The sequence below is a fragment of the Chlamydomonas reinhardtii genome, chromosome 15, assembly GCF_000002595.2.
Source record: "Chlamydomonas reinhardtii strain CC-503 cw92 mt+ chromosome 15, whole genome shotgun sequence".
Lineage (NCBI taxonomy): Eukaryota > Viridiplantae > Chlorophyta > Chlorophyceae > Chlamydomonadales > Chlamydomonadaceae > Chlamydomonas > Chlamydomonas reinhardtii.
The window spans coordinates 548,325-573,128 of NC_057018.1; the positions used below are offsets into that span (position 1 = coordinate 548,325).

At 65.7% G+C, this 24,804-nt stretch overlaps 5 protein-coding genes across 5 annotated transcripts in view; 3 read left to right on the forward strand and 2 right to left on the reverse strand.

Annotated features, from left to right (window-relative positions):
* Positions 1-281: 281 nt before the first annotated feature.
* On the forward strand, positions 282-6,963 carry CHLRE_15g637150v5 (uncharacterized protein). Its single transcript, XM_043070554.1, has 5 exons — positions 282-602; positions 693-748; positions 906-953; positions 1,106-1,135; positions 1,468-6,963. The coding sequence occupies exons 1-5, from the start codon at positions 522-524 to the stop codon at positions 4,766-4,768; spliced, it is 3,516 nt and encodes a 1,171-aa protein (XP_042916418.1). The 5' UTR covers positions 282-521; the 3' UTR covers positions 4,769-6,963.
* Positions 6,964-7,701: 738 nt separating this feature from the next.
* On the reverse strand, positions 7,702-9,241 carry CHLRE_15g637183v5 (uncharacterized protein). The gene has a single exon (XM_043070555.1). The coding sequence runs from the start codon at positions 8,907-8,909 to the stop codon at positions 8,364-8,366; it is 546 nt and encodes a 181-aa protein (XP_042916419.1). The 5' UTR covers positions 8,910-9,241; the 3' UTR covers positions 7,702-8,363.
* Positions 9,242-9,811: 570 nt separating this feature from the next.
* Positions 9,812-12,913, forward strand: CHLRE_15g637216v5 (uncharacterized protein). Its single transcript, XM_043070556.1, has 4 exons — positions 9,812-10,177; positions 10,883-11,699; positions 11,900-12,066; positions 12,645-12,913. Exons 1-4 carry the CDS (start codon positions 10,163-10,165, stop codon positions 12,798-12,800), a joined length of 1,155 nt encoding a protein of 384 aa, XP_042916420.1. The 5' UTR covers positions 9,812-10,162; the 3' UTR covers positions 12,801-12,913.
* Positions 12,914-12,915: 2 nt separating this feature from the next.
* Positions 12,916-23,701, reverse strand: CHLRE_15g637249v5 (uncharacterized protein). Its single transcript, XM_043070557.1, has 13 exons — positions 23,502-23,701; positions 21,645-23,338; positions 21,191-21,495; positions 20,070-20,796; positions 17,779-19,861; positions 16,639-17,573; positions 16,268-16,391; positions 15,657-16,083; positions 15,169-15,229; positions 14,626-14,705; positions 14,240-14,332; positions 13,721-13,939; positions 12,916-12,960 (listed from the first exon to the last, which is right to left on the reverse strand). Exons 1-13 carry the CDS (start codon positions 23,540-23,542, stop codon positions 12,940-12,942), a joined length of 6,810 nt encoding a protein of 2,269 aa, XP_042916421.1. The 5' UTR covers positions 23,543-23,701; the 3' UTR covers positions 12,916-12,939.
* A 100-nt stretch (positions 23,702-23,801) lies between these two features.
* Positions 23,802-24,804, forward strand: part of CHLRE_15g637282v5 (uncharacterized protein) — a 6,721-nt gene continuing 5,718 nt past the window's right edge. Inside the window, exon 1 of the mRNA XM_043070558.1 lies at positions 23,802-24,095. Within this exon, the coding sequence (XP_042916422.1) occupies positions 24,051-24,095 (45 nt within the window). The 5' untranslated portion in view covers positions 23,802-24,050. The remainder of the gene's footprint in view (positions 24,096-24,804) is intronic.

Here is a 24,804-nt window from a genome sequence, read left to right on the forward strand (position 1 = left end):
TAGATGTTCCCTAGATTATTGCCGAAGCGGGGGTGGTGGTGGTGGTGGTGGTGGTGGTGGTGGTGGTGGTGGTGGTGGTGGTGGTGGTGGTGGTGGTGGTGGTGGTGGTGGTGGTGGTGGTGGTGGTGGTGGTGGTGGTGGTGGTGGTGGTGGTGGGGGCTTCGGCCCTCAAATGACCAGAGGTTTCGGCATGGGCGACTTCTCACCCTATACATCCTCACCCGCCAGCTGGCGGACTGACTGGCAGGCCATGCATACTTATTAATTCGTAGCAGCTTTGCACTAGATGCTAGTGAATCTGCCGCAAGCAGCTATTTGTTGTAACCGTATTTTTGTATCATATAAGGACTGTCTCTTATAAGGCTGGGCTCCAGGAAGGTTGGAAGCGCCGAAGACGCGATGCCGCAGTGAACAGGACTGCATGGCCACGGTGACCTCGCCTTGACCGTGATTGCCCCCTAAAGCTATCAACTTGTAACCCTATTCAACTTGTATATGGGGGCTCCTCGCGCTTTACACCGATGAAGGCAGAGGCTCAGAATGCCCGAGGTGGCCCCGTAAGACGGCAGCCCCCGGGATACTGGACGGTATTCACTCAGTGGGTAAGTGATGATCGGATAATAAGGAAAGTGTAGCAGCTGCGCGGCGAAACCGGTGCGCTGACAAGTGGTTTCGCCCCCGCTTTTGCGCAGTGGCACACTGAGTACGCAAGGACACAGCAGCGGCCAACTTCGCAGTCGATTCAGAGGTAATAAGGTTATTAAGGTTAAGGAGCAAAATTCAGGAATAGGGAGCGCACGGAAAGCAGACAGAGCGCTGCTGTGTCCCTGTTGATTTCCATGATGTATGAGCTTGACGACATGCTTGGAAATATACCATCTCAAACTGCGTGCTGCTCGTCTCAGGTGGTATAACGCCTTCGCGCACCGGGTTTGGGGCGACAAGGCCGTTAGGTAAGTCAACCCTCTACCGCCCGTAAATAAAAGCAGTGGCATACAACATGAGGCTTCGGTCGGTCGTGGGGTTGCCTCCGGCGACGTAAGCGAAGCGCTCGCGCTCCCATGACGCTCTGCGCCGCTCCCCGGCCTGCTCGCCCTGCCCGCAGCTATGAGGAGACGCAGCGGCATGCAAATCGGTGAGTGAGCACTCGATCGCTTCCGCGCGGCTCGTCACGAGACTGCTGCACGCGGAATCCGCGCGGCGGGTTGGTCGCTCATCGATGTTCACACTACGAAAACCCAGTCGCTGGCGCCCTTCGCCTGGACTGCACTGGCTGCGCAGAGTGCCTTCCCCACCTACCTATCCACACAGCCTCCACACCGCATCCCTGTCAGAACGCCGCCTGTCCAAACACGTCTCACAAGCGCCAAACGCACGCACTGAAACCGTGCCTGAGCCGGAAACCCCGCCAACCCGTGCCTAACTACGCTCTTGTGCCCCCGCCCTCCTCACTCTTGTTGACCCCAGGATGAAGCCCAAGCGGGCCTTCGCCGTCAACCCACATTACCTCGCCGCAGCCACCGCCGCCGCAACCGGGGCCCTTGAGTTTGAGGGCCACGACACGGCGAGCCCGCCCGTGATCAAGCGTGAGCGTGAGTTACGGGACGACGAAGCGGATGAGGAAGCGGAAGAGGACGACGAAGGTGACGGTGACGAGCCGGAGCATTCCGGATCGGCAGCTGACGAACTCCGACCAGCACGACCCTCGCCACGGCGGCGTGAGAGCGGCTCCGCCGGTGGCAGCGGCGACGCCGGCGGCAGCGGCGATGGCAGTGCCAGCGGCAGCCGTGCGCCGTCCCCGTCAGACGGGCTCGACGCCGCTGCAGCCGCAGATGCGACACCGCTCAAGCGCCGCAGCAGCGACGGCGCCGCCATCACAGCCGCCGTCAGCGGTGGCGGCGGCCGCGGCGGCGGTAGCGGCGGCGCTGGCGCTGGCCGCGTCCGCGTCCGTGGCCGCGTCCGCAGCGGCGCAGCCTCGACGACGGCGCCCGTGATGCCGCCTCCGCCGCCAGCGCCAGAGCCGCCACCGCGGCATGCCGCCGCCGCCGGCACTCGCCGCTTCAGCCGCCGCTCCTCCGCCGCCGGCGCCGGTGGCGGCGGCGCCGCCGGCGCCAGCACCGGCTGCGACGAGGCGCAGGCGGGCCTGCCGGCGGCCGACGGCACCGATGCAGCGACAGCGGCGGTGGCAGCGGCTGCCGCCGCCGCCGCCGCCTCTGGGTCCGGCCGCTTGCCTTTGCCCTCCCTCGGCACGCGTCGCAGCTCCGGAGGCACCCCCGTGCGGCCCGCTGGCCGCGGCGGCAGTGGCAATGGCAGTGGCAGCTTCAGCGGCGGCCAGCCGCCGCCGCCGCCGCCGCCGTCGCTGATGTTCGACAGTCACCACGTGCCCAATCGCTTGACGCAGGTTACCCCCAGGGCCCCATCCCACCCGCAACAGCAACAGCAACAGCACGCAGGCCCGAACGCGGACCTCGAGTGTGAGGATGCTGCAGCTGCCGCCGGCGCCGCTGGTTCCGCCGCCGCCGCCAGCAGCGGCCGCTTCAGCCAGGGCCCTCCGCCGCCGTCGGCCAAGAGGTTGCGCCTGCTGGCCAGTCCCTCCGACCCGGATGTCAGCAGCATCGGCGGAGGCGGCGGTGCCGCCATACCCCCGCCCCTCAGCGCCCGCGGCAGCAACCCCCTGCCAAGCTCCGCCGCCGCTACTGCCGCCACCGCCTCTGCTACCACTGCTACTGCCGCCACCGCCACCGCTACAGCCACCGCTGCTGCCGCTGCTGCCGCTGCTGCCGCTGCTGCCGCTGCTGCCGCTGCTGCCGCTGCTGCCGCTGCTGCCGCTGCTGCCGCTGCTGCCGCTGCTGCCGCTGCTGTTGGCCGCAGCGACAGCGGCACCGCGTTGCCTAGCGGCGGCGGCGGCGGCGGCGGCGGCGGCGGTGGCGGTGGCGCCGGCGCCGTGACGCTCGCGCGCCAGCAACTGCCGCCGCCGCTGCCTGCCGACTTGCGAATCGCCTCCTCCTTCACGGCCCCGGCGGCGGCGCCGCCGCTGGCCGCAGCCGCCGCGGCGTCGCCGCCGCCGCCATCACAGCAGCACCAGCTGCAGCTGCAGCTACAGCTGCAGGCGGCGGCGGCGGCGCCGCAGCAGCTGCCGCCGCCGCCGCCGAGCTGGCTGCTGCGTGACAACAGCGAGCTCAACGCGCTGCTGGATGAGCTGGGCATTAGCATCATGGTCCAGCAGCAGGGGGGTCAGGAGGAGCTGGGCATTAGCATCATGGGCCAGCAGCAACAGCAACAGCAGCAGCAACAACAACAGCCAGAGCAGCAGCAGCAGCAGCGGAGCCCGCCGTACCTCCATCAGCAGCACTTCGTCCGTAACGCCTACAGTTATGATGGCTCCTGGCAGCAGCACCCACACCAACCGCCGCACGCCGCGCTTGCCACGCAGCCCTCTCCCCTGCAGCGCGCCTCCTCGCACACGCCGGCGGCGGCGGCGCCGCCGCCGCCGCCGCTGCCGCCGCCAATGTACGGAGCACCGGCCGCCGCGCCCGTGCAGCAGCAGCGCGCTGCATCGCTGTACGGCTCGCCGTGCGGTTACGACCACGACAGTATCAAGCGCGAGGAACAGCCAGAGCAGCAGCAGCAGCGGCACATGTACGACTCAACAGGACCGGGCGGCAGCGGCGGCTCTGGCGGCGGCGGCGGCGGCTATGACAGCGCCGCCGGTGGCGCAGGTGCCGGCTTCAGTGAGGAGCGGGTCCTGCAAATGCACCAGCCGCAGCAACAATACCAGCACCAGCCGCAGCAACAATACCAGCAGCACCGCCGCTGGCAACCAGCGCCTGCTCAGCTGGACCGCTGGCAACCGGCGCCTGCTCAGCTGGACCGCTGCTGGAGCGCCCACCCGACTGCCGCCACGCGCACGCCGCCGCCGCCGCCGTTACACAACCCTAGCGCCCCCAGCCTTCCCTTTGCGGGCGTTAGCAGCGGTATGGGGGGTGGTACGGTGCACTTGCCGTACTTCGCTGCCGGCGTTGGCGTCCGTGTCCGTGTGAACGTCAGCGTTGGCGGCGGCAGCCTGACCGGCGCCGGCGCCGGCGGCAGTGGCAGTGGCAGCGGCTTGTCGTCATCGCCTGGCGGCGGTGGCGGCGGCATCGGCGACATCGGCGGCGGCATTAGCGGCGGCGGCATTATTAGCGGCGGCGGCGGCAGCATTGTTCGCCGCGGCGGCAGCGACTATGGCTATGTTGAGCAGGTGGGCCGCTTGGTGCCGGCAGAAGTGGCAGAAGTGGCAGGAGGCGGTGGGGGCTTGCGGCCAGGCACGTTGCTGCTTGGCAGCGGCACGCGCCGCCGCCTGTCACAAGAGGCGGCGCTGCAGCCGGAAGCGGCCGCGGCAGCTATGGCTATGGGTATGGCTGCCGCTGCCTCACCGTCTGCTGCTTATCACGGGCCCACCACTGCCGCCGCCCGTCACTACCACAAGTACCAGCACCAGCAGCAGCACCACCAGCACCAGCAGCACCAGTACCAGCACCAGAACTGGCAGCACCAGCACCAGCAGCACGGGTCGCCTGAACACCGCCCAGGCGGCGTACAGTGGCAGCAGGACGGCTACGGCGCGGCCGCTCGAGATGCCAGCAGAGGTGCTGGAGGGAACGGCGGCGGCCAGCCCTGGCAGCGGCAGGCGCCCTTCAACGGAGATGGCTCCGTCGCCGTCGCCGCCGCCGCTGCAGCTGCCGGCGGCTACCGGAGCAGCATCAGCAGCCTCCACGGCCTCTACTAAGCTCAGAAGCAGAGCCGTAGCAGCCCTAGCAGGCTCCATAACAGACTCCGTCACAGCCTTATGCAGACTTCTTAACGGCACTAGCAGCAGCAGTAGCAGCCGGACCGTGACCGCCGCCGCATTCGGCTGCTGACGCCGCAGTACAGACCCACCTCTGACACGCACACGACTCCACTTCCAACGCACATGACTGCACACGCATGCTGGCCGCTCGGCCTGGGGGAACCCACCCAGCACCAGCCGCCGTCGGCGCCGCCCGCCGCCGTCGGCCTTACTTCCCAAAATCAGCAATGGCGGCAACGAACTGGAGGTATAACGATGATAGTGACGGCGTGGCGTTGGGACTAGCAGCGCAGCAGACATACGCAGCTGCATTCGCTGAGATACTTAGACTTACATACATGGCCGGGCAAAGCGTGCGCAGCCGTGTGCGGTGGGCGGCGGCATAATAAGTTCTGACGTGGATGGGCAGATGGGTGGGTGGGTGGAGGGCTGGTCTGGAGGATGTATGGGTGTTGGGGTAGTCTAAAACTCGATAAACTGGGCATTGGCTGTGTGATATGTCGGAGGGCGGAGGATCGACCGCACTCATCAGGAGATAGGCGCAGAGTGATGGCCGGGCGCGTGCTTTAGAGAGGGCCTGCTGCTGCTCTGAGAGAGAGACGGCTGCCCACGGAGCAACGAGCCAAGGCACACGCCCGGTGGCTGGGGAAGCCGCCGTCAAGGCAGATAGCGCTGTGTTGCTTGCTGGCTGATGGCGTCCAGGTTCACCACATTGACGAGGGATTGACTTTGCCGGCTTTCAGAGAGCCTGTGATTTCGTGAGGCTGTCATACGCTTCAGGTTTCTCAGGTGGCAATATTCCGCATCCCGCCATCGGCCATTTTGTTTGCATCCCACATCTATACTTGTTGCCATCTGTTGAACCTTGGTGGCTTGATGAACATGTACGCATTTTCGCATGGAGACTGTGCAACCTACCCTAATTGCTTCCCGCCTTGTCCTGCACACGGTCTTTGAGTGGTAGAGCGGGCGTGCACGTGCCAACTGCTGATGTGGCGACTGCTCTCATTTCGTTTCACATATGATCATGTTCACGGTATGAATAAAATGTCCACGCTGCGTGCCACCCCAATCGCATGAATTGTGTGCTATTGCACCTGGGAAGCTCGCTTTCTTGGATGGATTGACAAACTTTTGATGAAAGGCAGGGGTTATGCTGTGCAAAAGTACGTTTTAGTCGGCGGATACGGGATAGGTGAGCACTGTACCTACAGATTGACAAGGAGGGAGAAGAGGGAAGCTGCGGCTTTCACAACAAGCTCTAGGCAGACATAGAGACATATGGGCGGCATGGGTATTGGTTGTGGCCTGAGGGCAAGAAGGAGCGCCGGTGGAGGCGGTTTGGTAAGGCTCTGTTGGCGGAGGCAAGGCCATGAGCTCCTGAGCATTGGATTTTGTCAGATCGGGTGGTGGTGGTGATGGTGGTGATGGTGGTGATGGTGGTGATGGTGGTGATGGTGGTGATGGTGGTGATGGTGGTGATGGTGGTGATGGTGGTGATGGTGGTGATGGTGGTGATGGTGGTGATGGTGGTGATACGGGGATGGGTCAGGCGTTTGAGCGTCAGAAAACAGGCGCGAGCATTGGGGTTGGACATTTTGATTCATGCTGACAAGGCATGTTTCAGTCCTTCCCTTTGACGCTCGCTCGCTCGCCAGGGGCCTCCGCGAGGCGGCACCGCATATGGGTTCTTGGATTGATGCGTGGGTGCCTTGACGCTTGCTGAATGCTAAGCAGTGTTACGGATGCTTATGGCATTTATGTTCTTACTACTGGTGCGCAACCCTGGACCGATTGGCTTCTGTGCTCGTTCACACTCTGCACAGCGCTGCAGTGGGCCAGTTGTATGATCGGGCGCGAATGCCTTGTTTGTCGGCCGGCTGCAAGGCTCTAGGGAGAGAAGTGGGTAAGGATGCAGTGGCAGTTTGGTGTAGTCCCGTGGTGTGGCGTAGTCATATAGTGTGCAGCGTGTTCTTAGACTCCAACAATTAAGCAGCAAGCAATCAAGTTGCACCGACAAGGCGCGAGCGCGCGGCTGGTAGAATGCCAGGGTTACTGTACTGAGGTGTCGCCGTCGCTGACTTCGTTGGACAAGGGGCTCTGAGATGTAAACGGTGTAAACAAACTCGCCCAGCATCTGCCCTAATTGATGTCGGTTCAGGGGTCGGTTCGGGGCCGGGGGGTCGGGCGGGCAGGGCTCCTATCTTAATGTCTCCAGACATAAATTGTCCATTTTGGCCGTTTCCTAGACGTTCCTCCGGGGGGCTAATGTCTGGGGCGAGACTTTGTTGGCCCGGGTTTGGGGCGGGTTTTGTCCGAATTCCGATGGAGAAGCCCCCAAACCGCCATGTGCCCAGACAAAAGACGGGGCCGTTTTTGTCTGGAGCTAGACATTACCCCCAAAACAAGATACGACCCCTGCTCGGGGCGGGATACGGGCAGTGCTCGTATCTTAAGAAGGCAGGCGCGGCGCCAGTGACAGATTTCCGAAAACAGGCATCTTTAATGTTCTGCCGCCGCATCTTTCATCCCCAAAATTTTTCCGGGGGCTCCGCCCCCGACATATGTGCGATTCGTGTTAGGCCAGGAGTGTGTCAGGCTTGCCCTGTTGCAGCGTGCCAAATGCGGCTGCAGTTGCCCCCAGCCCACGTCCTGGCTCCGGCACAGCAAAATATTCTGCCGCACGGGATGTGCCATTGTTATAGCGTGCGGGGTGAGGTTGCTGTTGCCCCCAGCCCACGTCTCGGCTCCGGCACAGCAGAATATTCTGCCGCACGGGATGTGCCATTGTTACAGCGTGCGGGGTGAGGTTGCTGTTGCCCCCAGCCCACGCGTCCCGGCTCCGGCACAGCAAAGTATTCTGCCGCAAGGATGTGCCATTGTTACAGCGTGCGGGGTGAGGATGCTGTTGCCACGTTAACACGACGTTGCTGAAGAAAGCACCGGCTCCATGGCTCCATGCCAAATCGTGGCCCATCCCCACGCCAAACCCCAGCGCCCTCACCCACGCTCATCATGCTCACTCACTCACGGCATGACTACCCTGGTAGAAGGCTGGCCTATCGTGGTGTGCCCCCATGGTGCCAGCAGGACACGGCCGTAGATTATCCTGGAGAACCTCAGTCACCCTTGCCTTGGGCCCGGACAAGTGACAGAAACCCCCCAAAATGTCTTCTGCAATTCTCAGAAAGGCCCCCCAAAACCTGAAGCGTTTTCACAAATTTTTGGACTTGAGAATCAACAAGAGAAGGTGGCTCTCCCTTGCAAGGGAAAAGTGGGCTGTGCCGCCACGCCACGTCCTCCGTCTGAGGCCGAAGGTTCCGATACTAGCCTCATCTCCCGGACATAGCCGGGGTCGGTTTGTGCAGGCACCGCCCGCCATATGTGCCCAGTCGCGCCCAGCTATCAAGCACTAGTGCAGCAGGCAGCAGGCCAACCAGACAGCAAGGAAAACACCCCTGCCGCTGCAGCCGACTGCCCGCTACGCCATCCTCGTCAGCACAGGTCGCTAACCAGACAACACCGGCAGGTCTTAACCTGCGCGCCGGCGCCGCTTTGAAGGCGGCGCCGCGCTGTCCTCCTCCACGTGGCCTTGCCCGCCCCCTCTGCTCCGAACATGCGCGCCGCCACTGCCGCTGGGCCCAGGGCCGCCCGTGCCGCCACCACCACCGGGCCCAACGCCGTGGCCGCTGCTGTTGCCGCCGGTAGGCGCGGTGCCACCGCCGCCGCCACCGCCGTCTCCAGGCCCTGCACCGCCGCCACCGCCACCGCCACCGCCACCGCCACCGCCACCGCCACCGCCACCGCCACCGCCACCGCCACCGCCACCGCCACCGCCACCGCCACCGCCACCGCCACCGCCACCGCCACCGCCACCGCCACCGCCACCGCCACCGCCACCGCCACCGCCACCGCCACCGCCACCGCCACCGCCACCGCCACCGCCACCGCCACCGCCACCGCCACCGCCACCGCCACCGCCACCGCCACCGCCGCCGCCAGGCCCTGCACCGCCACCGCCGCCAGCAGGTCGCAGGGCTGCAGGCCGCGGTTTGCCAAGCAGCATCTCCAGCAGCATCTCCGCTCAGCCCAAAAATTTCTTCCGCCGGAGGCTTTTTGGGGCAAATTTCTGTCGAAAAGAAGGAAGATACGAGCACTGGATACGGGGCTGCTGCTGGTGTGCGATGGGACAGTAGTGATGCTGACGACGTGCTTACGTGCTTACGTGCTTACGTGCTTACGTGCTTACGTGCTTACGTGCTTACGTGCTTACGTGCTTACGTGCTTACGTGCTTACGTGCTTACGTGCTTACGTGCTTACGTGCTTACGTGCTTACGTGCTTACGTGCTTACGTGCTTACGTGCTTACGTGCTTACGTGCTTACGTGCTTACGTGCTTACGTGCTTACGTGCTTACGTGCTTACGTGCTTACGTGCTTACGTGCTTACGTGCTTACGTGCTTACGTGCTGACGCCGACACACCGTGCCAGGTGGTGGGGCGCAGGATGCCAGGGCACAGGGGTTTTGCCGTTTTGGGGACAGGGGACAAGCCGCAGCAACGGGTCCCGAGCCTCCTAGATCATCAGTGCCCGGGAGCCCTAGCAACCTTCAAGTTCAAGTCTGGCAGCAACCGTACCTGTGTTGGGTACCGTAGGGCCGACCTGGACCTGCCGTGTGATAAAGCGGTGATCAGCCCCTAGTATTGTGGCGCGGGGGCGAGGCGGCCAAAGGCCAACGGCATTGAGCAAGTTGTTGACAACACGTGCTCGTGGGTGGCACCTGCATATGCGGGGGTTGGACCCCGGTGGCACGGAACACACCCCGCATTGGACATGCAAGGGACAACATCCCGGGAACGCTGGGGGGCCAGTGGGGGACACACTTTCGAGCCTTTCACATCGTTCCTTCCAAGCCAGCAACCGCGGCGCCTGCGATTGTGGACTGCTGTGAGATCAGCTCGCACTATTGTGGATCGGCAAAGGCAAGAAGAAATCAAACGAAGGTTGTTTACATCAAAAGAACCCCTGGCACGAACACAATCGCCACAGGCCGGCGCTGCCAGGACATACATCGACGACGGAGCTGCGCCATGTTGCCTTGGTTGAATGCAAACCGCGACAGATTATCTACGTGTGCCTGATACACTAGTACACACAAAGTTGCCCCGACATCGTTCTGTGAGTCGCTTCGCTCTTGAAGGCCTTAAAACCTGTATCGAAATCAACATTTTTCAGCGTTCATTCATTTGCTTCGCATAGCTCACCTTGTTAGCTGCGCCGGGTTAACCTAATAAGCCAGCGCGGGGCGAGCTGAGGAGCCCGCGGTTGGCAATGTCTAATCTACAGGTAGGTTGCGCGAGAGGGGCGGGGCTCGATGCGGGTGTGGCTGCGGAAGAACACTCGTAGATCTCGAGGCGCGAAACTGGCACTCCAACAATTTCCGCAAACTCGGGAGAGCCATTACGTCAAGTATTTGTATTTTGGCTGTTGTGAAAAGAAGGGCTGAAATCCGGCGTGTATCAAGCTTTTACCGTGGAGTTCGGCTTGCAAGGGCGGGCAAGCCCTTCACAAAAACGCACAATCGGCTGCTGTTGATTCATCAGAGTATTTCATGTTGACAACGCACACAGCAACGGACCGATGCGCGCGTGGGTGCCTGCTCTTCATTTGGTTTGGCCGCTACCACTCCATGGCTGCACAGCAGCGCCCCCCCTCCCCCCACCCGCAATCCTACACACTTGTGTATCGCAATTGCTCACCTGGTCAGCTGCTGCTCACCTGCTCAGCTGCTGCTCAGCTGCTGCTTTGCCGAGGAGTGAAGAGCAGTGGGCACGAGGCGAAGCGTGGCCCTGCTGCTGCTTTTGAGCCAGCCTGCCAACCCCTTCTCCGCCTCCCTCCACACGCTGCTCAGCAGTCAGCGCATGCTCCCCCATTCCCTTCTCAGCTTCCTTGCTCCCGTCCATGCCCCACACCCAAGCACACACATCCAATCACAAGCTTGTGCTTTCCTGACACACAACCATATACACAAACAAACAAACAAACACGCAGGGAGGCGGCGGCGGCGGCGCGGGCTACAGCCACTTCGCGACTGCCATGCAGCACGGCGGCGGCCCCCACGGAGCCATCGCACCTCCAGGCCCCTACCAGGCCCCCGGCTCAGGCAGCCGACCGCCGGCGCCCTCCCACCCGCCGCCCGGAAACGCCGCCCCCGGCGGCCCCGTGCGCGGCCCCTCCCCCCGCGACCGCGGCGGCCACCGCGGCAGCGGCGGCGGCGGCGGCGGCGGAGGACACCAGCGCCGTGGCTCGCGCGACAGTGACGGCGGCGGCGGCGGAGCCGGCGGCGGCGGCGCGCAAGCGGCGGCGGCGGCAGATGCCAATTGCGGTCTCGCCAATGGCGACGGCGCCGGCATAAACGCAGCGGTGACGACGCCGGTCGGGACGCCAGGCAAGGGCTCTCGCCCGCCGCCGCCGGGCTTCGGCGCCGCGCCGGCCGCCGCCGCCAAGCCCACCGGCGCCGTCGGCGGCGGCACCGGAGGCGGCGGCGGCGGCTCTCAGCCGCCGCTGCCGCCGCAGCCGACACAGCAGTTTATGGCGGGCGCCGCCGCCCACCGGCCGCAGCCGCTGACGCCGTCCGCCATCGTGGCCGCCGCCGGTGCCGCCGCCGCCGCCGCCGCTGCCGGCAAGCAGCCCACCAGCGGTGGCGGCGGCGGCGGCGGCGACGCCGCCACCGGTTCGGGCGCTGGATCTGGATCTGGACCTGCTTCCACGCATTTGAATCCGACGGCGCCGCCGTTCCGGAGCTTGGCAGTGGGCGGGAGCCTGGAGTCGGTGGAGGGAAGCCTGTTGGCGCAGGCGGAGGCAAACAGTGAGTCGGGGGAGGGGGGATGTTGGGCGTGTCGCACGCGCTGGGGAGGGGTGGTGGTGCGTTGCTGCCTGTGTATGGGAGGGCGTAGCCGCACACACAAGAACTGAATCCTGTCATCCGGCATCCCGGGCCCCACCACTATATCCGGTTGTTGTACGGCATTTGCACCCCCACACAAACACACACAAAACAAACAACAGATCTGAAGGACACGCTGTCCAAGATGCGCAACCTGATCCGCCAGCGCGATGCCATCGACACCCGACTGCTGTCTGAGACCAGCGGTCTGGTGGCTGAGGCGGAGCGAGTGGCGGAGGCGCGGGAGGCGGCGCGGGAGGCGCAGCAGGCGGCGGAGGCGGAGCGGGCGGTGGGTGGCAGGGTGGGGTGGCATGGGTGGGGTGGCATGGGTGGGGTGGCATGGGTGGGATGACATGGGTGGGGTGGCATGGGTGGGGTGGCATGGGTGGGGTGGCATGGGTGGGGTGGCATGGGTGGGGTGGCATGGGTGGGATGGCATGGGTGGGGTGGCATGGGTGGGATGACATGGGTGGGGTGGCATGGGTGGGGTGGCATGGGTGGGGTGGCATGGGTGGGGTGGCATGGGTGGGGTGGCATGGGTGGGGTGGCATGGGTGGGGTGGCATGGGTGGGGCGGCATGGGTGGGGTGGCATGGGTGGGGTGGCATGGGTGGGGTGGCATGGGTGGGGTGGCATGGGTGGGGTGGCATGGGTGGGGTGGCATGGGTGGTGTCACCCTTCGTCGCTGCAGCACACTCCTCTGATCAGCCCTCGCTCGCTCCCTGCCTCCCCCATTTTCCGCCCCGTTCTCCACATGAACGGCCACCCCGTTATTCCCCACATGAACGGCTGACTTACCCTGCTACAAGTTCGCTTCTTCGGGATCTTGATCATGAATGTGACTCTTCTTCCTTTCTTCCTCTTACAGCGTGCCGAGGGCCTGGCTTCTCAGCTGAGTGACCGCGAGGTGCAGCTGGCGGCGGCGCGGCGGCAGCTGGAGGAGAAGGAGGCGGGCATCCGGTCACGTGACTCGCAGGTGGGCCGCATGCAGGCGGTGTATAATTGGGATATGATGGAGACGTAAGAGGTGGTTGGCAGGGAGGATAAGGAGGAGCTGGGTAAGGGTGGTTAGGGTTAGGGTGGTTAAGGGTGGTTAGGGGGTTAGGGGGTGAGGGGGATGAGGGTGGTTAGGGTGGTTAGGGGGATGAGGGCGGAGAGGGCGGTCAGGGGGAGGAGAATGGCTGCTGGGGGCGCGGGAGGCTGGAAGGGGTTAGGAGCCGGGATTCGCGCATGTGAGGCGGAGGGGGCCGGAGGGGGGCGGAGGGGGGCGGAGGGGTGGAGGGGGTGGAGGGGTGGAGGGGTGGAGGGGGTGGAGGGGGCGGAGGGGCCGGCGGGGGCGGAGGGGTGGAGGGGGTGGAGGGGTGGAGGGGTGGAGGGGGTGGAGGGGGGCGGAGGGGGTGGAGGGGCCGGCGGGGGCGGAGGGGTGGAGGGGGTGGAGGGGTGGAGGGGTGGAGGGGGTGGAGGGGGCGGAGGGGTGGAGGGGGTGGAGGGGCCGGCGGGGGCGGAGGGGTGGAGGGGTGGAGGGGGTGGAGGGGTGGAGGGGTGGAGGGGGTGGAGGGGCCGGCGGGGGCGGAGGGGTGGAGGGGTGGAGGGGGTGGAGGGGTGGAGGGGTGGAGGGGTGGAGGGGGTGGAGGGGCCGGCGGGGGCGGAGGGGTGGAGGGGGCGGAGGGGGCGGAGGGAGGGACTGTGTGATGCGATGGTAGTGGTGGAGATGGATGGAGAGGGAGGGGAAGAGGGGGGGAGGGTTCGGACGTGCAGGTGGGGAGGAGGAGGAGGAGGAGGAGGGAGGAGGAGGGAGGAGGGAGGAGGAGGAGCGTTCAGAACTGCCCACCCACCCACTCCCACTGGACGTCGGCACACCATACTTTTGATACAATGACTCCGGGCTTGAACGGCTACTCCCCAACCCCAACCCCAAATACACACACACGCCATCACACGCACCTGCGCCGGCACCCGCACCGCGTGGCGGTGGTGCAGCGCCCACGGCAGCAGCGCCTGCAGCAGCGCCCGCTCCAGATCCAGATCCGAATCCAGATCAAGATCTAGATCCGGATCTACCACCTTCTGAGGGCCCTGTTGGCTCTGGCCCTGGATCTGGATCCGGGTCTGCTGGCGGTGCAGCAGCAGCAGCCCGCCCATGATGACCAGGGACACGCACACCTGTACGGGGTGTGGGGGGGGAGGGGGTGGGGGGTGGGGGGGTGTTGTAAGGATTGGTACAGAGAAGGGGGCGTATGTGTGTGTGTATGTTGGTTTCGGGGTCTTGGGGTTCGGGAAGTGGTGGTGTTGTTGTTGGTGGCGGTGGATGTGTGGGTGTGGGTGTGTGGGGTGGAGACTTTGTTGGGGTTGTTTGTGGGCTGCGTTGGGTGGGGCTGGGAGATGTTGGCAAAACACACGCACTTCCAAAACACACACGCGTGCCTCTCACCCCCACCCAGACGTCCCTCTCACAACCCCCACCTGGTAGCTGGCTGTGTCGTACTGCCCAAGCGCCGGCAGTAGCAGCTCCGCCGCACCGCCGCCGCCCCACCGCTCCAGCAGCGCCAGCCCCGCCTGCGCGTCAGGATGTGTGTTCGCATTTGTGTTCATGTTTGTGAGGGAGGAGAGCGTGATGTGATTGTGTGTGTGCACGTTGATTCGTGTGTTCACGTGTCTCCACATGTGCGTCCGAATCTTGATGAATAAATTTGTGCACGCCGGTGTTCATAGACGTCTACCTTGCGTTGGTATGTGCCCAAGTAGTAATGCATACTCAGCAACACAAAACCCCCACAGCGCCACACAAGTATGCCCCAGCAGCTACGCTCCCCCCACAAACACACAGCCACACGCCCCCACACACGCACCTGCTGCATGAGCGGCCGCACGTTGGCGTGTGTGTGCGGCTGCGAGGACAGGCACGCCCACACCGCACGGGCGGGACCGGCTGCGTGTGTGTGTGTGTGTGTGTGTGTGTGGGGGGGGCGGTTACATTCATGATTAGTTAAGGGGGGGAGGGGTGTAAGGGAGGAGGGGCGGATTGGAAGAGCAGCGGATCGGATTGGAGGAGTGGGAGAGGGTTGCAAAGGTGGTTGGAAAGCGGCACAGGATGCACTGAGCACTGGGGGTGGGCCGTTGGGGGTAGTGAGCAAGGGCCTGCCGGCATGCGGGTGGCTTCCTGTGTAAAACCCGCACGGGCGGAGGGGCGGATTGGTGGAGGGGCCGGATCGTTGGGAGGAGTGAGAGGGAGTGGGCCGTTGGGGTTACGGTATAGTTGAGGGCCTGTCGGCAGGCGAGCGGCTGATGAACGGTTGAGTGCCGTATTCATGAAACCGTTGATGTTAGTTGAAACCCCGCACGCACAGTCGCACACGCACACAGCCCACACCGCGCGCGCCCCCATTCCGCACCTGCAGCAGGCCCCGGCTGCAGCTGCCGAGCCACAAGACAGACGGTCTGCCACAGAGCCACCTGCATTGACAGTGGGGATTCGGGGGCTGTAAATACAAGCCCAAACTGAAACAAACGCGCGGAGCACAGGTCTAGGCAATAGTTACAAGGGGGTGGCGAAGATCGTTAAAGAAGCGGTACAGGCTGCACTGAAGGGGGGGGAGGGGTGAGTTGCAGAAGCCAGCCCAATCTAAAGCGAGCTAAATGTCAAGAGCGGGGGGTGGGGGGGGGGGTCCTGGGTGCCCGGTGGGGGGATGAAGAGCGGTTGTCATTACCAGCACGCACAAAGCTGAGCCACATGCAAAAGAGCGACACACAAACGCAGGCCGCTCATGTCACAGGTGCCGCCAATCCACGCAGCGCAACATACACAGAGAGACAGACAACACAACACAACACAGGCCGCAGCCAGGTCACAGCCAAGACAGCTAGCGCAACACAAACATACCCGCATGGAGTTGAGTGTGCTGCTCTGGCACGACTCCCGCACCAGGAGCCAGCTGTAGTCCTGCTGGTGGTGCGGCTGCTGCGGACCGCCGCCGCCGCCGCCGGCGCGCCGCCAGCGCCGCTTCTGCTGCCCGCCCTCCTCCGCCCCGCCCTCCGCCTCTGCGCCCGCGGCCTCGGCTGCCGAGGCATTGTCGCCACCGCCACCGCCGCCGCCGCCGCTGCCACCAGCACCGCCACCACCAATACCGCCGCCCTCATCCAGGTCTGGCGGCTGGGCGCCGGGGCGGCAGCCGGCGGCGGCCCTCAGCAGCGCCCGCATCAGGCGCTCCATGAAGCCGGCCCGCGCCCGCTGCTGCTGCTGCTGCTGCTGCTGCTGCTGGTGTTGTTGTTGTTGGTGCTGTTGCTGTTGCTGCTGGTGGTTGGTAGCACTGTGTACGTAGTCAAGGCGAGGCCAATATAAAAAGCAAGAACAACGTGAAAGGTGCGTCAAGGGTTACGATTTAAGCCCTGCACCCCACTGCACACCTGCCTCTACAAGCCAACCAACCAGCTATCTGCGTGGAATCTCCCATCCTCGAGCGCAGCCATCCCGAAGCACTTCACCCTACGCACCTGCCGTTGCCGTCACGACGGTTGTGGCGGTTGTGGCGGTTGTTGCTGAGGCCCTGCAGCCAGGCGCACACGGCGGCGCGGGCGGGCAGGGCCTGGTGCGGCTCGTGCTTGCGCGCCAGCAGGCCTTGGGGGGGGGAGGATGTATGTGATGGGGGGGGGGTTACATTCATGATTGGGGGCGGGGCGGGGCGGGGCGGGGCGGGTTTGTGATGGGGACTGGTGGGTGACATGCATGATTGATGCAGAAATGAGGTGGGTGTGGGGTTGGACGGTGTGCATGTGTTGAGAGATGTGTGCTGGGACATGTGTGTCCTTCCACGCCAACAAGCAGAGTCCCGAGCGGTCATCAGTGACCCGGAGTCACCACTCACTCTTGGCGTCCACGCGAGGTGCCCACGTGGAGAACGCCAGCAGGTGCACCAGGTGTGGCAGTAGCAGCCCCTGCAGCCGCCGCAGCAGTAGCAGCGGCTGTAGCTGCAGCTCCGGCTCAAGCTGCGCCTGCAACTGCGGCTCCTCAGCAGCGACTGCGGCAGTAGCACTGGCAGCCGTGGCAGCAGCAGTGGAAGCGGCAGTAGCAGCAGTAGCTGCTGTTGCTACGGCCTGGGCGGCCTCGGCGTCAATGGTGGGCTGTAGCACGCCGTGGCAAAGATGCGCCGCCGCCGCCAGCGCCACCCGCGAGCCGCCGGTGGTTAGCAGCTGCGGCACGACGGTTGCGGTTGTGGCGGCGCCAACCGCCGCAGCAACCGTCAGCAGCTCCACATCAGCCTCGCTGAACCGCCGCCCGCCAACCGCCACGCCAGCAGCCCCTCCTCCTGCCGCTGCGCCCTTGCCTTTGCCGCCAGATCCCTTTCCTGCGCCCTTCCCACCCTTGGCGCTTCCAGATCCAGATCCAGATGCCTCCTCGGCGGTTGGCACGGGCAGCCCCGCCGCCGCCAGCGCCGCCTCCGCTGCCACGCCCGCCAGCAGTACACTCAGGTGTACGGTGAGTGCCGGCGCGTGTACGGCGAGTGAGGCGGGCACGCGGCGGGCGCCTTTGAGTACGGACAACACCGTACGTTGTAACCGCTGCAGCAGCCGTAACTGCCGCAGCCCGCGCCCTGCTGCTGCCTCTGCCGCCTCTGCCTCCCCCGCACCCTCCTGCTGCGGCTGCTCCGCCGCGAGCGGTTTGGCGGTTGCGGCAGCGGTTACGCGGCGGGCGGCAGCGGTTACAGCGGTTAGTACGGAGTCATACGGTGCCGCCGCCAGCAGCGCCGCCAGCATTGGCGGCAGTGCGGCGTCGGGCGCGCAGTCCAGGTCGGAGAGCGCCCTGTGTGTATGTGTCCGTTACGTGTGTGCGTTATTATTTGCATAAGCATGGGTTGCAGGGGTTGTGACGTTGCGCCCGCTACTTACGCTGCAGCGCTTGCAGCCCAGCCCCGCCTCAACTACCCAGCGCAAGGCTCTTGATTTGCAACCCACCCCATCCTCCCATCCCGACCGCCTGACACACATGCATACACACACACACGCACCTCTCGCACACAGCCTCCCGGACGCCCTCCATGAATGCCAACGTCACCGTCGGTGCCCCACCAGCTCCACTGCTTTCGCCTTCAACCGCCGCCACCGCCGCCGCCGCTGGTGCCACCGCCGCCGCCACATCCGCCGCCGCTGCCGCCGCCGCAGGCAAAAGCAGCTGTAGCACCTCCCAGATGAGCCGCCACTGCAGCTCCATGAAAACCGGCAGTAGCTCCATACGCAGAGCGCCGCTGCCGCCGCCGCCAGCGCTGCTACTGCCACTGCCACTGCCACTGCTACTGCCAGTGCTCGCCCCCAGCTCCAGGGCTGGCTCAAGCTCGTAAACAGCTTGCAACAGCGCCGCCAGTGCCGCTGCATCAACCGGTGTGCTACTGCCGTGGCTACCGCCGCCGCTGCTGCCAGTGCTACTGCCACCGGCACCGCTGCTGCTACTGCCGTTCAGGACGCGGCACGCCACGCAGCCTGCCGCGAGCTCCGACAGCTGCCCGTACAAGGGCAGGCTTGCGGCAGTAGCAGAAGTGGTTGTAGCAGCGGCGGAGGCGGCAGTAGCGGCAGTAGCTGCGGCAGCGGCAGCGCCGCCACCTGTGAACACGAGGAGTGTGTGCTGCAGCCAGCCACGGCCGCCGCACGCAGACAGCACCGCGCCAGCAGCCGGTGTTGCTGCTACTGCCGGCGTTGCTGCTACTGCCGTCTTGCTGCTACTGCCGCCCACACCCAGCAGATCCAACAGCCGCAGTGTTCCAAACGCCGCTGCCGGATCCCAAAGGCAAGTACCCCGCCCAGCCGCCGCCGCCGCAATCGCATCCGCACCACCCGCTGCCGCCGCCGCCACCCCGGCAACTGGTGCTGCCCTCACTCCCTCCACGCAGCAGCGCCAGTATGCAAGCACCAGAGCCGGCGCCGCCTCCGCCGCCACTCCCGCCACCGCCGCCGCCCACGCACCTGCTGCATTGCCACTGCCACTGCCGCCGCCGGCGACGGCACTGCTGCTGCTGCTATTACTGCTGCTGCTGCTACTGCTGCTGCTGAGAAGGGATGTTAGCAGTGACAGCGTTGCGCCAATGTCACTTCCCCCTTGACTTTCGCTCCCTCCACCCCCATTCGTGCCACCACCGCCCTCCGCTGCCACCGCCGCCGCCGCCGCCGCCCGCCTCACACCGTCCAGAACAGCCGACCGCTGCGGCGGCGGCAGGCTCGGCGTCGCCGCCGCCAGCGCCGCCAACGCCGCCGCCGTCGCCGCCTGCGCCTCGGCTCCTGCCTCCGAGTTGCGGGCCTCCCCACCACTGGCACCAGTGACGGCAGTAGCGGCTGTAGCGGCAGTAGCGGGGAGCAAGCGAGTGTCAAGCCACGCCGCCAGCGCCGGCGCCGGCAGCGCCGCCGCCAGCCAGGTAAGCACGCGCGGGCTCAGCGCCGCGGCGGCGCCGTCAGCTGTAGCAGCCATCGCTGCCGCCGCCGCTGCAGAGCTGCTACTGCCGTTGCTGCTACTGCCACCGAGGGAGGCGAACACAGACGTGGATCCCACTAGCGCCAGAACGTCATCCACGGCGGACCCAACAGTGTTCTGACCCAAGCGATCATCAGCCGGTGAATCCACTGAAACTGGATCCAGGTTTGGCAGCAGGCTCGGAACCAGATCGAGAACCGATGCGTGGATCCGCTGCTGCAGGTCGCGCGGCTGCTGCAGCGCCTGCCGTCCCAGTAGCGGCAGTAGCAGCCCCCGCAGCAGCCGCTCCCGCCCGCCCGCCAGGCCTGCTACAGCTGCCGCCAACTGCCGCTGCGCCGCCGGCTGTAGCTGCAGCTGCTCCAGCGCCGCCGCTAGGGCAGCTGTTACGAAGGCTGCGGCCGTAGCACGCTGGGTCGTTTCCGCCGCGAACCGAAGCACCGCCAGCACCAGAGCCGCCGCCGCCGCCACTGACCGATCGGATCCAGCATTGGATCCATCAATGGATCCGGAGGCCGCCGTACTTGCTGTCCGGTTGGTTTGGAGGCAGTACGACACGGATGCCGTCAGGAAGTGTGACAGGCTGGCGCGCAGCTGCCGTACCGCCGCGGCGTGGCGGGCGGCGCTGATGCAGCCTGAACGTAAGACAGCAGGGGGAAATATGGTGTCAGGTTTGAGGCAGCTGCGGCTTTGCTTTTTCATAATCATACATGTCAACAAAGACCCCTCGTGCCCTCCTCACACCGCTACCTGATTCATGCAGGGTACTGGCAAGCTCCCACCAGGGCACGCCAGGACTGGCAGGACCAGTGGGGCCCGGGCTGAAGTACATGCATCACTCACCCGGCAGCGCCTCCCAACTGAGTTTGTCGTGCTCCAGCACTGGCAGTAGCAGCGACACCAGCCACAGCGCGGGACTGCTGCTACTGCAACCGCCACTGCCACTGCCACTGCCACTGCCACTGCCATTGCCACTGCCGCTGCTACTGCTGCTGGTGTTGACAGTAGCAGCAGCGGCAGTAGCATCGGGGCCGGTGGAGGAGCTGCGGCAGGGGCTGTAGCGGCGGCAGTGGTCATCCAGCAGTGCCCGCCACCAGCCCGCCGGCTCTGGCAGAGCCACTGCTGCTATTGCTGCTGCTACTGCCGCCGCCGCCGCCGTTCCTTCCACCGGAGCGGCAGTAGCAGCAGCGCCGCCCTCCCCCTGCAGCTGTACGGCAGCAGCAGCAGTAGCATCCGGCAGCACGACAGCGGCCTGCAGTACGGAGTACAGCCCCAGCCGCCGTACACTGACGTTCACGTGGCCGCAGGCCTTGAGCAGCGGCACCGCCAGCCATGTGGCACCGGCCCAACAGGCGTTACTGCTACTGCCGGTGCTGGCACTGCCGGTGCTGCTACTGCCGCGGCTGGCACTGTCGCCGCTGCCGCCATTGCTGTTGTCGGCGCTGCCACTGACAGCAGCGGCGGCAGCGGCAGCAGTAGCAGCAGTAGCAGGCGGCGGCGCCAGGCGCTGTAGCAGGGGCGGCATGAAGGCTGACCACACCGGCTGCACCAGGTGAAACATGTGCTCCTCCTGAGGGGGGTGGGGGGTGGGGGACGAGGTGGGGTTGGGGTTGCTAGGTTTAGCCGAGGGGAGGGGGGTAGCTGATTATGGAGAACGGAGTGATCAAATCCCAAGTATAGAGCGCAGGTAGGACGGGGAGCGGTTTGCTTATCGTTCCCAATAAGGGACCACTCCCGACAACAGGCACGGCGACGCATCATCGGTCCCCATCACGAGATTGGGGGTTGGGGTACGGCTGTGGATTGAGGCTGGCACACACCTCCAAACCCTTGCCGCCCCACAGCACCAAACACACCCGCCCTCCCGCACGCCCTTTCTGCACAGCGCCCCTTCAAGTCCTCCCCTACGAAACTTCTTAAACACACACGGCCACACACAGCCACACACACACACACGCACGCACCAGCACATGCAGCAGGTCACACATCATCCGCCATGTCTCCTGCCGCCACGCCTCCCTTGCCGCCTCCGCCTCCGCCTGTGCCTCCGCCGGCTCCCTCCCCTCCGCCTCATTCTGCGCCTGCTGCGGCTGCTGCTCCCGCAGCAGCGGCGGCGGCGGCGGCGCCAGCTCTAGTAGCGGCGCCGCGGCGCCGCCGGGCGCCGCCGCCAGCGCGCGCAGTAGCGCCAGCGAGCGGACGCGGGTGGGGCGGTCTCCGGGCGCCAGCAGTGCGGGGGGCAGCAGGCGGAAATGCAGCGCGGCTGCCACGTCTGCAGAACCACATTGGAACAGCGAGCAACACCGTGTTAAAACTTTCGGACATAGGAAAAGAGAGATGTTGATAAGCGCGATTGAGAGGAACGAAAGCCACGCACGTCGTGCTACCTCCCACACCCCGTGATACGTGCAAATCGCTCACCCGGAGCTGCCGCCGCCGCCACCACCACATGCTCCGCCACGCCCGCCAACACGCCCACCGCCTCACGTGCCGCCGGCCCAACCGGCCCGCCCAGCGCCTCCGGTGGACCCTGCGGCAGCAGCAGCAGCGGCGCCGCCGCCGCCGGCGCCGGCGCCGCCGCCGCCGCCGCCGCCGGCGAAGCCGCCGCCGCTGCAGCCGCCGGGGGCGTTGTGACGCCGCCGCCGGCGGACGCGAGCACGGCGCGCACGCAACGTGCCGCCGCCGCGGCGTAGGCGGGCGGCAGCAGCGCGGCGCGGCAGTAGCGCAGCAGCGCCGGCAGTAGCAGCGTAGACAGGTGCTGCCGCAGAGCGGCGCTGCTACTGCCGCTGCCATTGCTACTGCTACTGCTGCCACTGCTACTGCTACTGCCGCAGAGGACAGCCACCATCGCCTCCACGGCGTCAGGTCCTAGCGGCCCTGCTACTGCCGTCGCCTCCGCGCCTGCTACTGCCGTCGCCGTCGCCGGCGCCGGCTCCCCCAGTGTGCAGACGGCGGCTAGTGTGTAAGCCGCCGCCGCCTGACCCAGCGTCAGGCCCTCCTCTCCTCCTCCCCCTCCATTCCCAGCGGTGTCTGGACCGCCGCCGCCGCCACCACTGCTACCAGCCCCCGCGGATAGGACGGCGCAGCAGCTCAGAACCAACCCATCCACACGGTCATTAGCTCCGCGTTCCGCTGCCGCCGTCGCCGCCGCCGCCGCCGTCCCCGCCACCGCCGCAATCGCCGCCCCAGCCCCCGGCACCGCCGCCGCCGCCGCCTCAGCCACCGCCGCCGCCTCAGCCGCCGCCGCCGCAATTTCCGCCGCCGCCGCCGCCGCCGCCAACACCTCCTCCACCGCCGCGCGGCACAGCAGCGCCGCCGCCGGGTGCGCCGCCGTCAGCGCCCCGGGACCCGTTCCGCCGCCCCGGCCGCCACCGCCGCCGCCGCCGCCACCACCACCGCCTCCTTCTGCCTCCGCAGCTTCGATTCTGGACGCAGCAGCCCCGGCAGCAGCTGCGGTGGCGGCGCAGGCGGAGAGCGGTGTGCGACAGGCCAGCATCGCGGGCAGCAGCCGCTGCAGCAGCTCTCGCCGCAGCAGGCCCGGCCCCTCCTCATCTGAAGCAGCAGTGGCCCCATCCGGCGCACCGCCACCGCTCACATCCCCACACACACTCGTGCCCACACCGCTGACTCCGCCCCGCTGCTGCAAGTGCTGGTGCTGCCGCCGCCGCCGCCGCCCGGCTCGGCTGACGGCCAGCACCGCCGCCGCCACACACCTGTCCAGACCCGGCGGCGATGCCAGGCCCGCCCCTCGCCACGTCAGCGCGCCGCCGCCGGCGCCGCCGGCGCCGCCGCCACTGGCGCCGCTGGCACTGGCGACATCTCCGGCGCCGCCACCAACACCACCAGCAGTGTCGCTGCCGCTGCCAAGGGGCCTGCCGGTGCCGCCGCTGCCGGGGGTTCCACTGGGGCCGCTGGGGTCAGTGCCGCCGCCGGGAGTTCCACTGGGTCCGCCGCCGCCGCCGCCGCCGCCGCCTAGGTGCAGGTCGGGCAGGGTGGTGAGCACGAGGCCGCGAAACCAGGAGGAGGCGGCCAGGACAGACAGGTGCGCATCAAGGTCGCGAGCCGAGGGGCCGCCGGCGGCCGTTGGGGAGGAGGAGGTGGCGTCCGCGCTGGGGCTGCGAGAAGGAGGAACGAGGGGTTGGGGGGGAGTGGAGTGTGGGATACGAGGGGGCATGCGGCTGCGCGCTTGCTCTGCCGGGTCTGGGAGGGTGGCAGTGTTGGCCAAGTGCAAGACCTGGCCCTTGCCGCCAAACCCTGCAGGCCATGTACACGACGCACCTGAGTAGCGCTCCTGCTAGGAATTCAGGCAGGCTCTCCATGCTGCTCGCTGTTACGCTCAGCAGCGAGCCGGCGCCCGCCGAAATTAGAAGCCGGGAATGTGCTCGGCGAAACTTAAGAGGAAACGAGAGTGGGATTGCTCATATTGAAGGCACCTATTGCAGGTATCTGTCTCGGCTGGCCGAGCCTGCTGAAATGGCCAAACACACCAAGTGCAATGAGGACCGCTGCCGAAAGTCTTCGCAGAAGGGCCCAGCCGAGCAACGGCACATATTATCACATTGACAAACACTCTTCAAAGTAGCTGTCAAATATCAAACAAGCCTTCCAGGCATACATTTCTGAGTCAAGCTTTGCGACTAGTTCGATACACACCCATCGTATCGGTCTGGCGCTCCTTGTAATATATTTGTAAGCTCACCTGCCGCTCGCAGAAATGCAGCGGCAGGTGGGGCCAACACAGCGAGCGCGAGTATAGAAGGCAGAGGAGGCTACCGCAGTGGAGCCCGTTTTCAGGCCTGGAGACTAAGACGATGGCAACAGTATGCAATGTGCAGTTCAGAGTCGTGTCTGGTCACGACCTGCCAAAGACAGGTGAGGGCCCAAAGCCTCGCAAGGCCGCTTGGTGTGAGCCGCTGCAACTTGCACCTGTGCCACAGCAGCCAGGCGGTTCCCGAGAAATATGTAAGGTATTCCAGGACTATCAAGGCAGGGTTCGGGACACCAGCGAAGCTCGGGGCGAATCGACTGTTGCATCCGCATAGCGGCGAAAGTACGGTCACAGCGGGCTCTCATGATCCGCCGCTGTTACCTGTGCGCTACTAGCATATTAGAGCCGCGAACAAAGGAGGGAAGGGGGACAGGAGGGTTGCTTACGCGGCCCTTGGCGAGCGCCGTGGTCACACCCCCGTTCCGAGCCATGTAGCCACAGCCATCACACCAGCTCTAGATTTCAAACTGCAACGCGACACCCGCCATCTAGACACGATCATTGCGGGGACGAGGGAGGACGGTACGGTGCCGCCACGCCAGCGCCTTGCCTAGTCAGTCAGGCCTCCCTGCCCACACCACGCCACTCCAGCCCCACCCAACCCCGCAAGCAGGTCGTACGGCAGCCGCCGCCCCCTTCAGATCCCACCTGCATCTCCTAAACACCCCCCGGCCTTCCTGTCACATACCTGTTCAGCCAGATCGACCCCACGTATGAACAACCCGCTCCCTGACCTCCCGCGACGGTTGCTTGGACTCGGGCATATCACTCCCCTCTCACACGACCACCTCGCCCTCCTCCGTCCTCCATGAA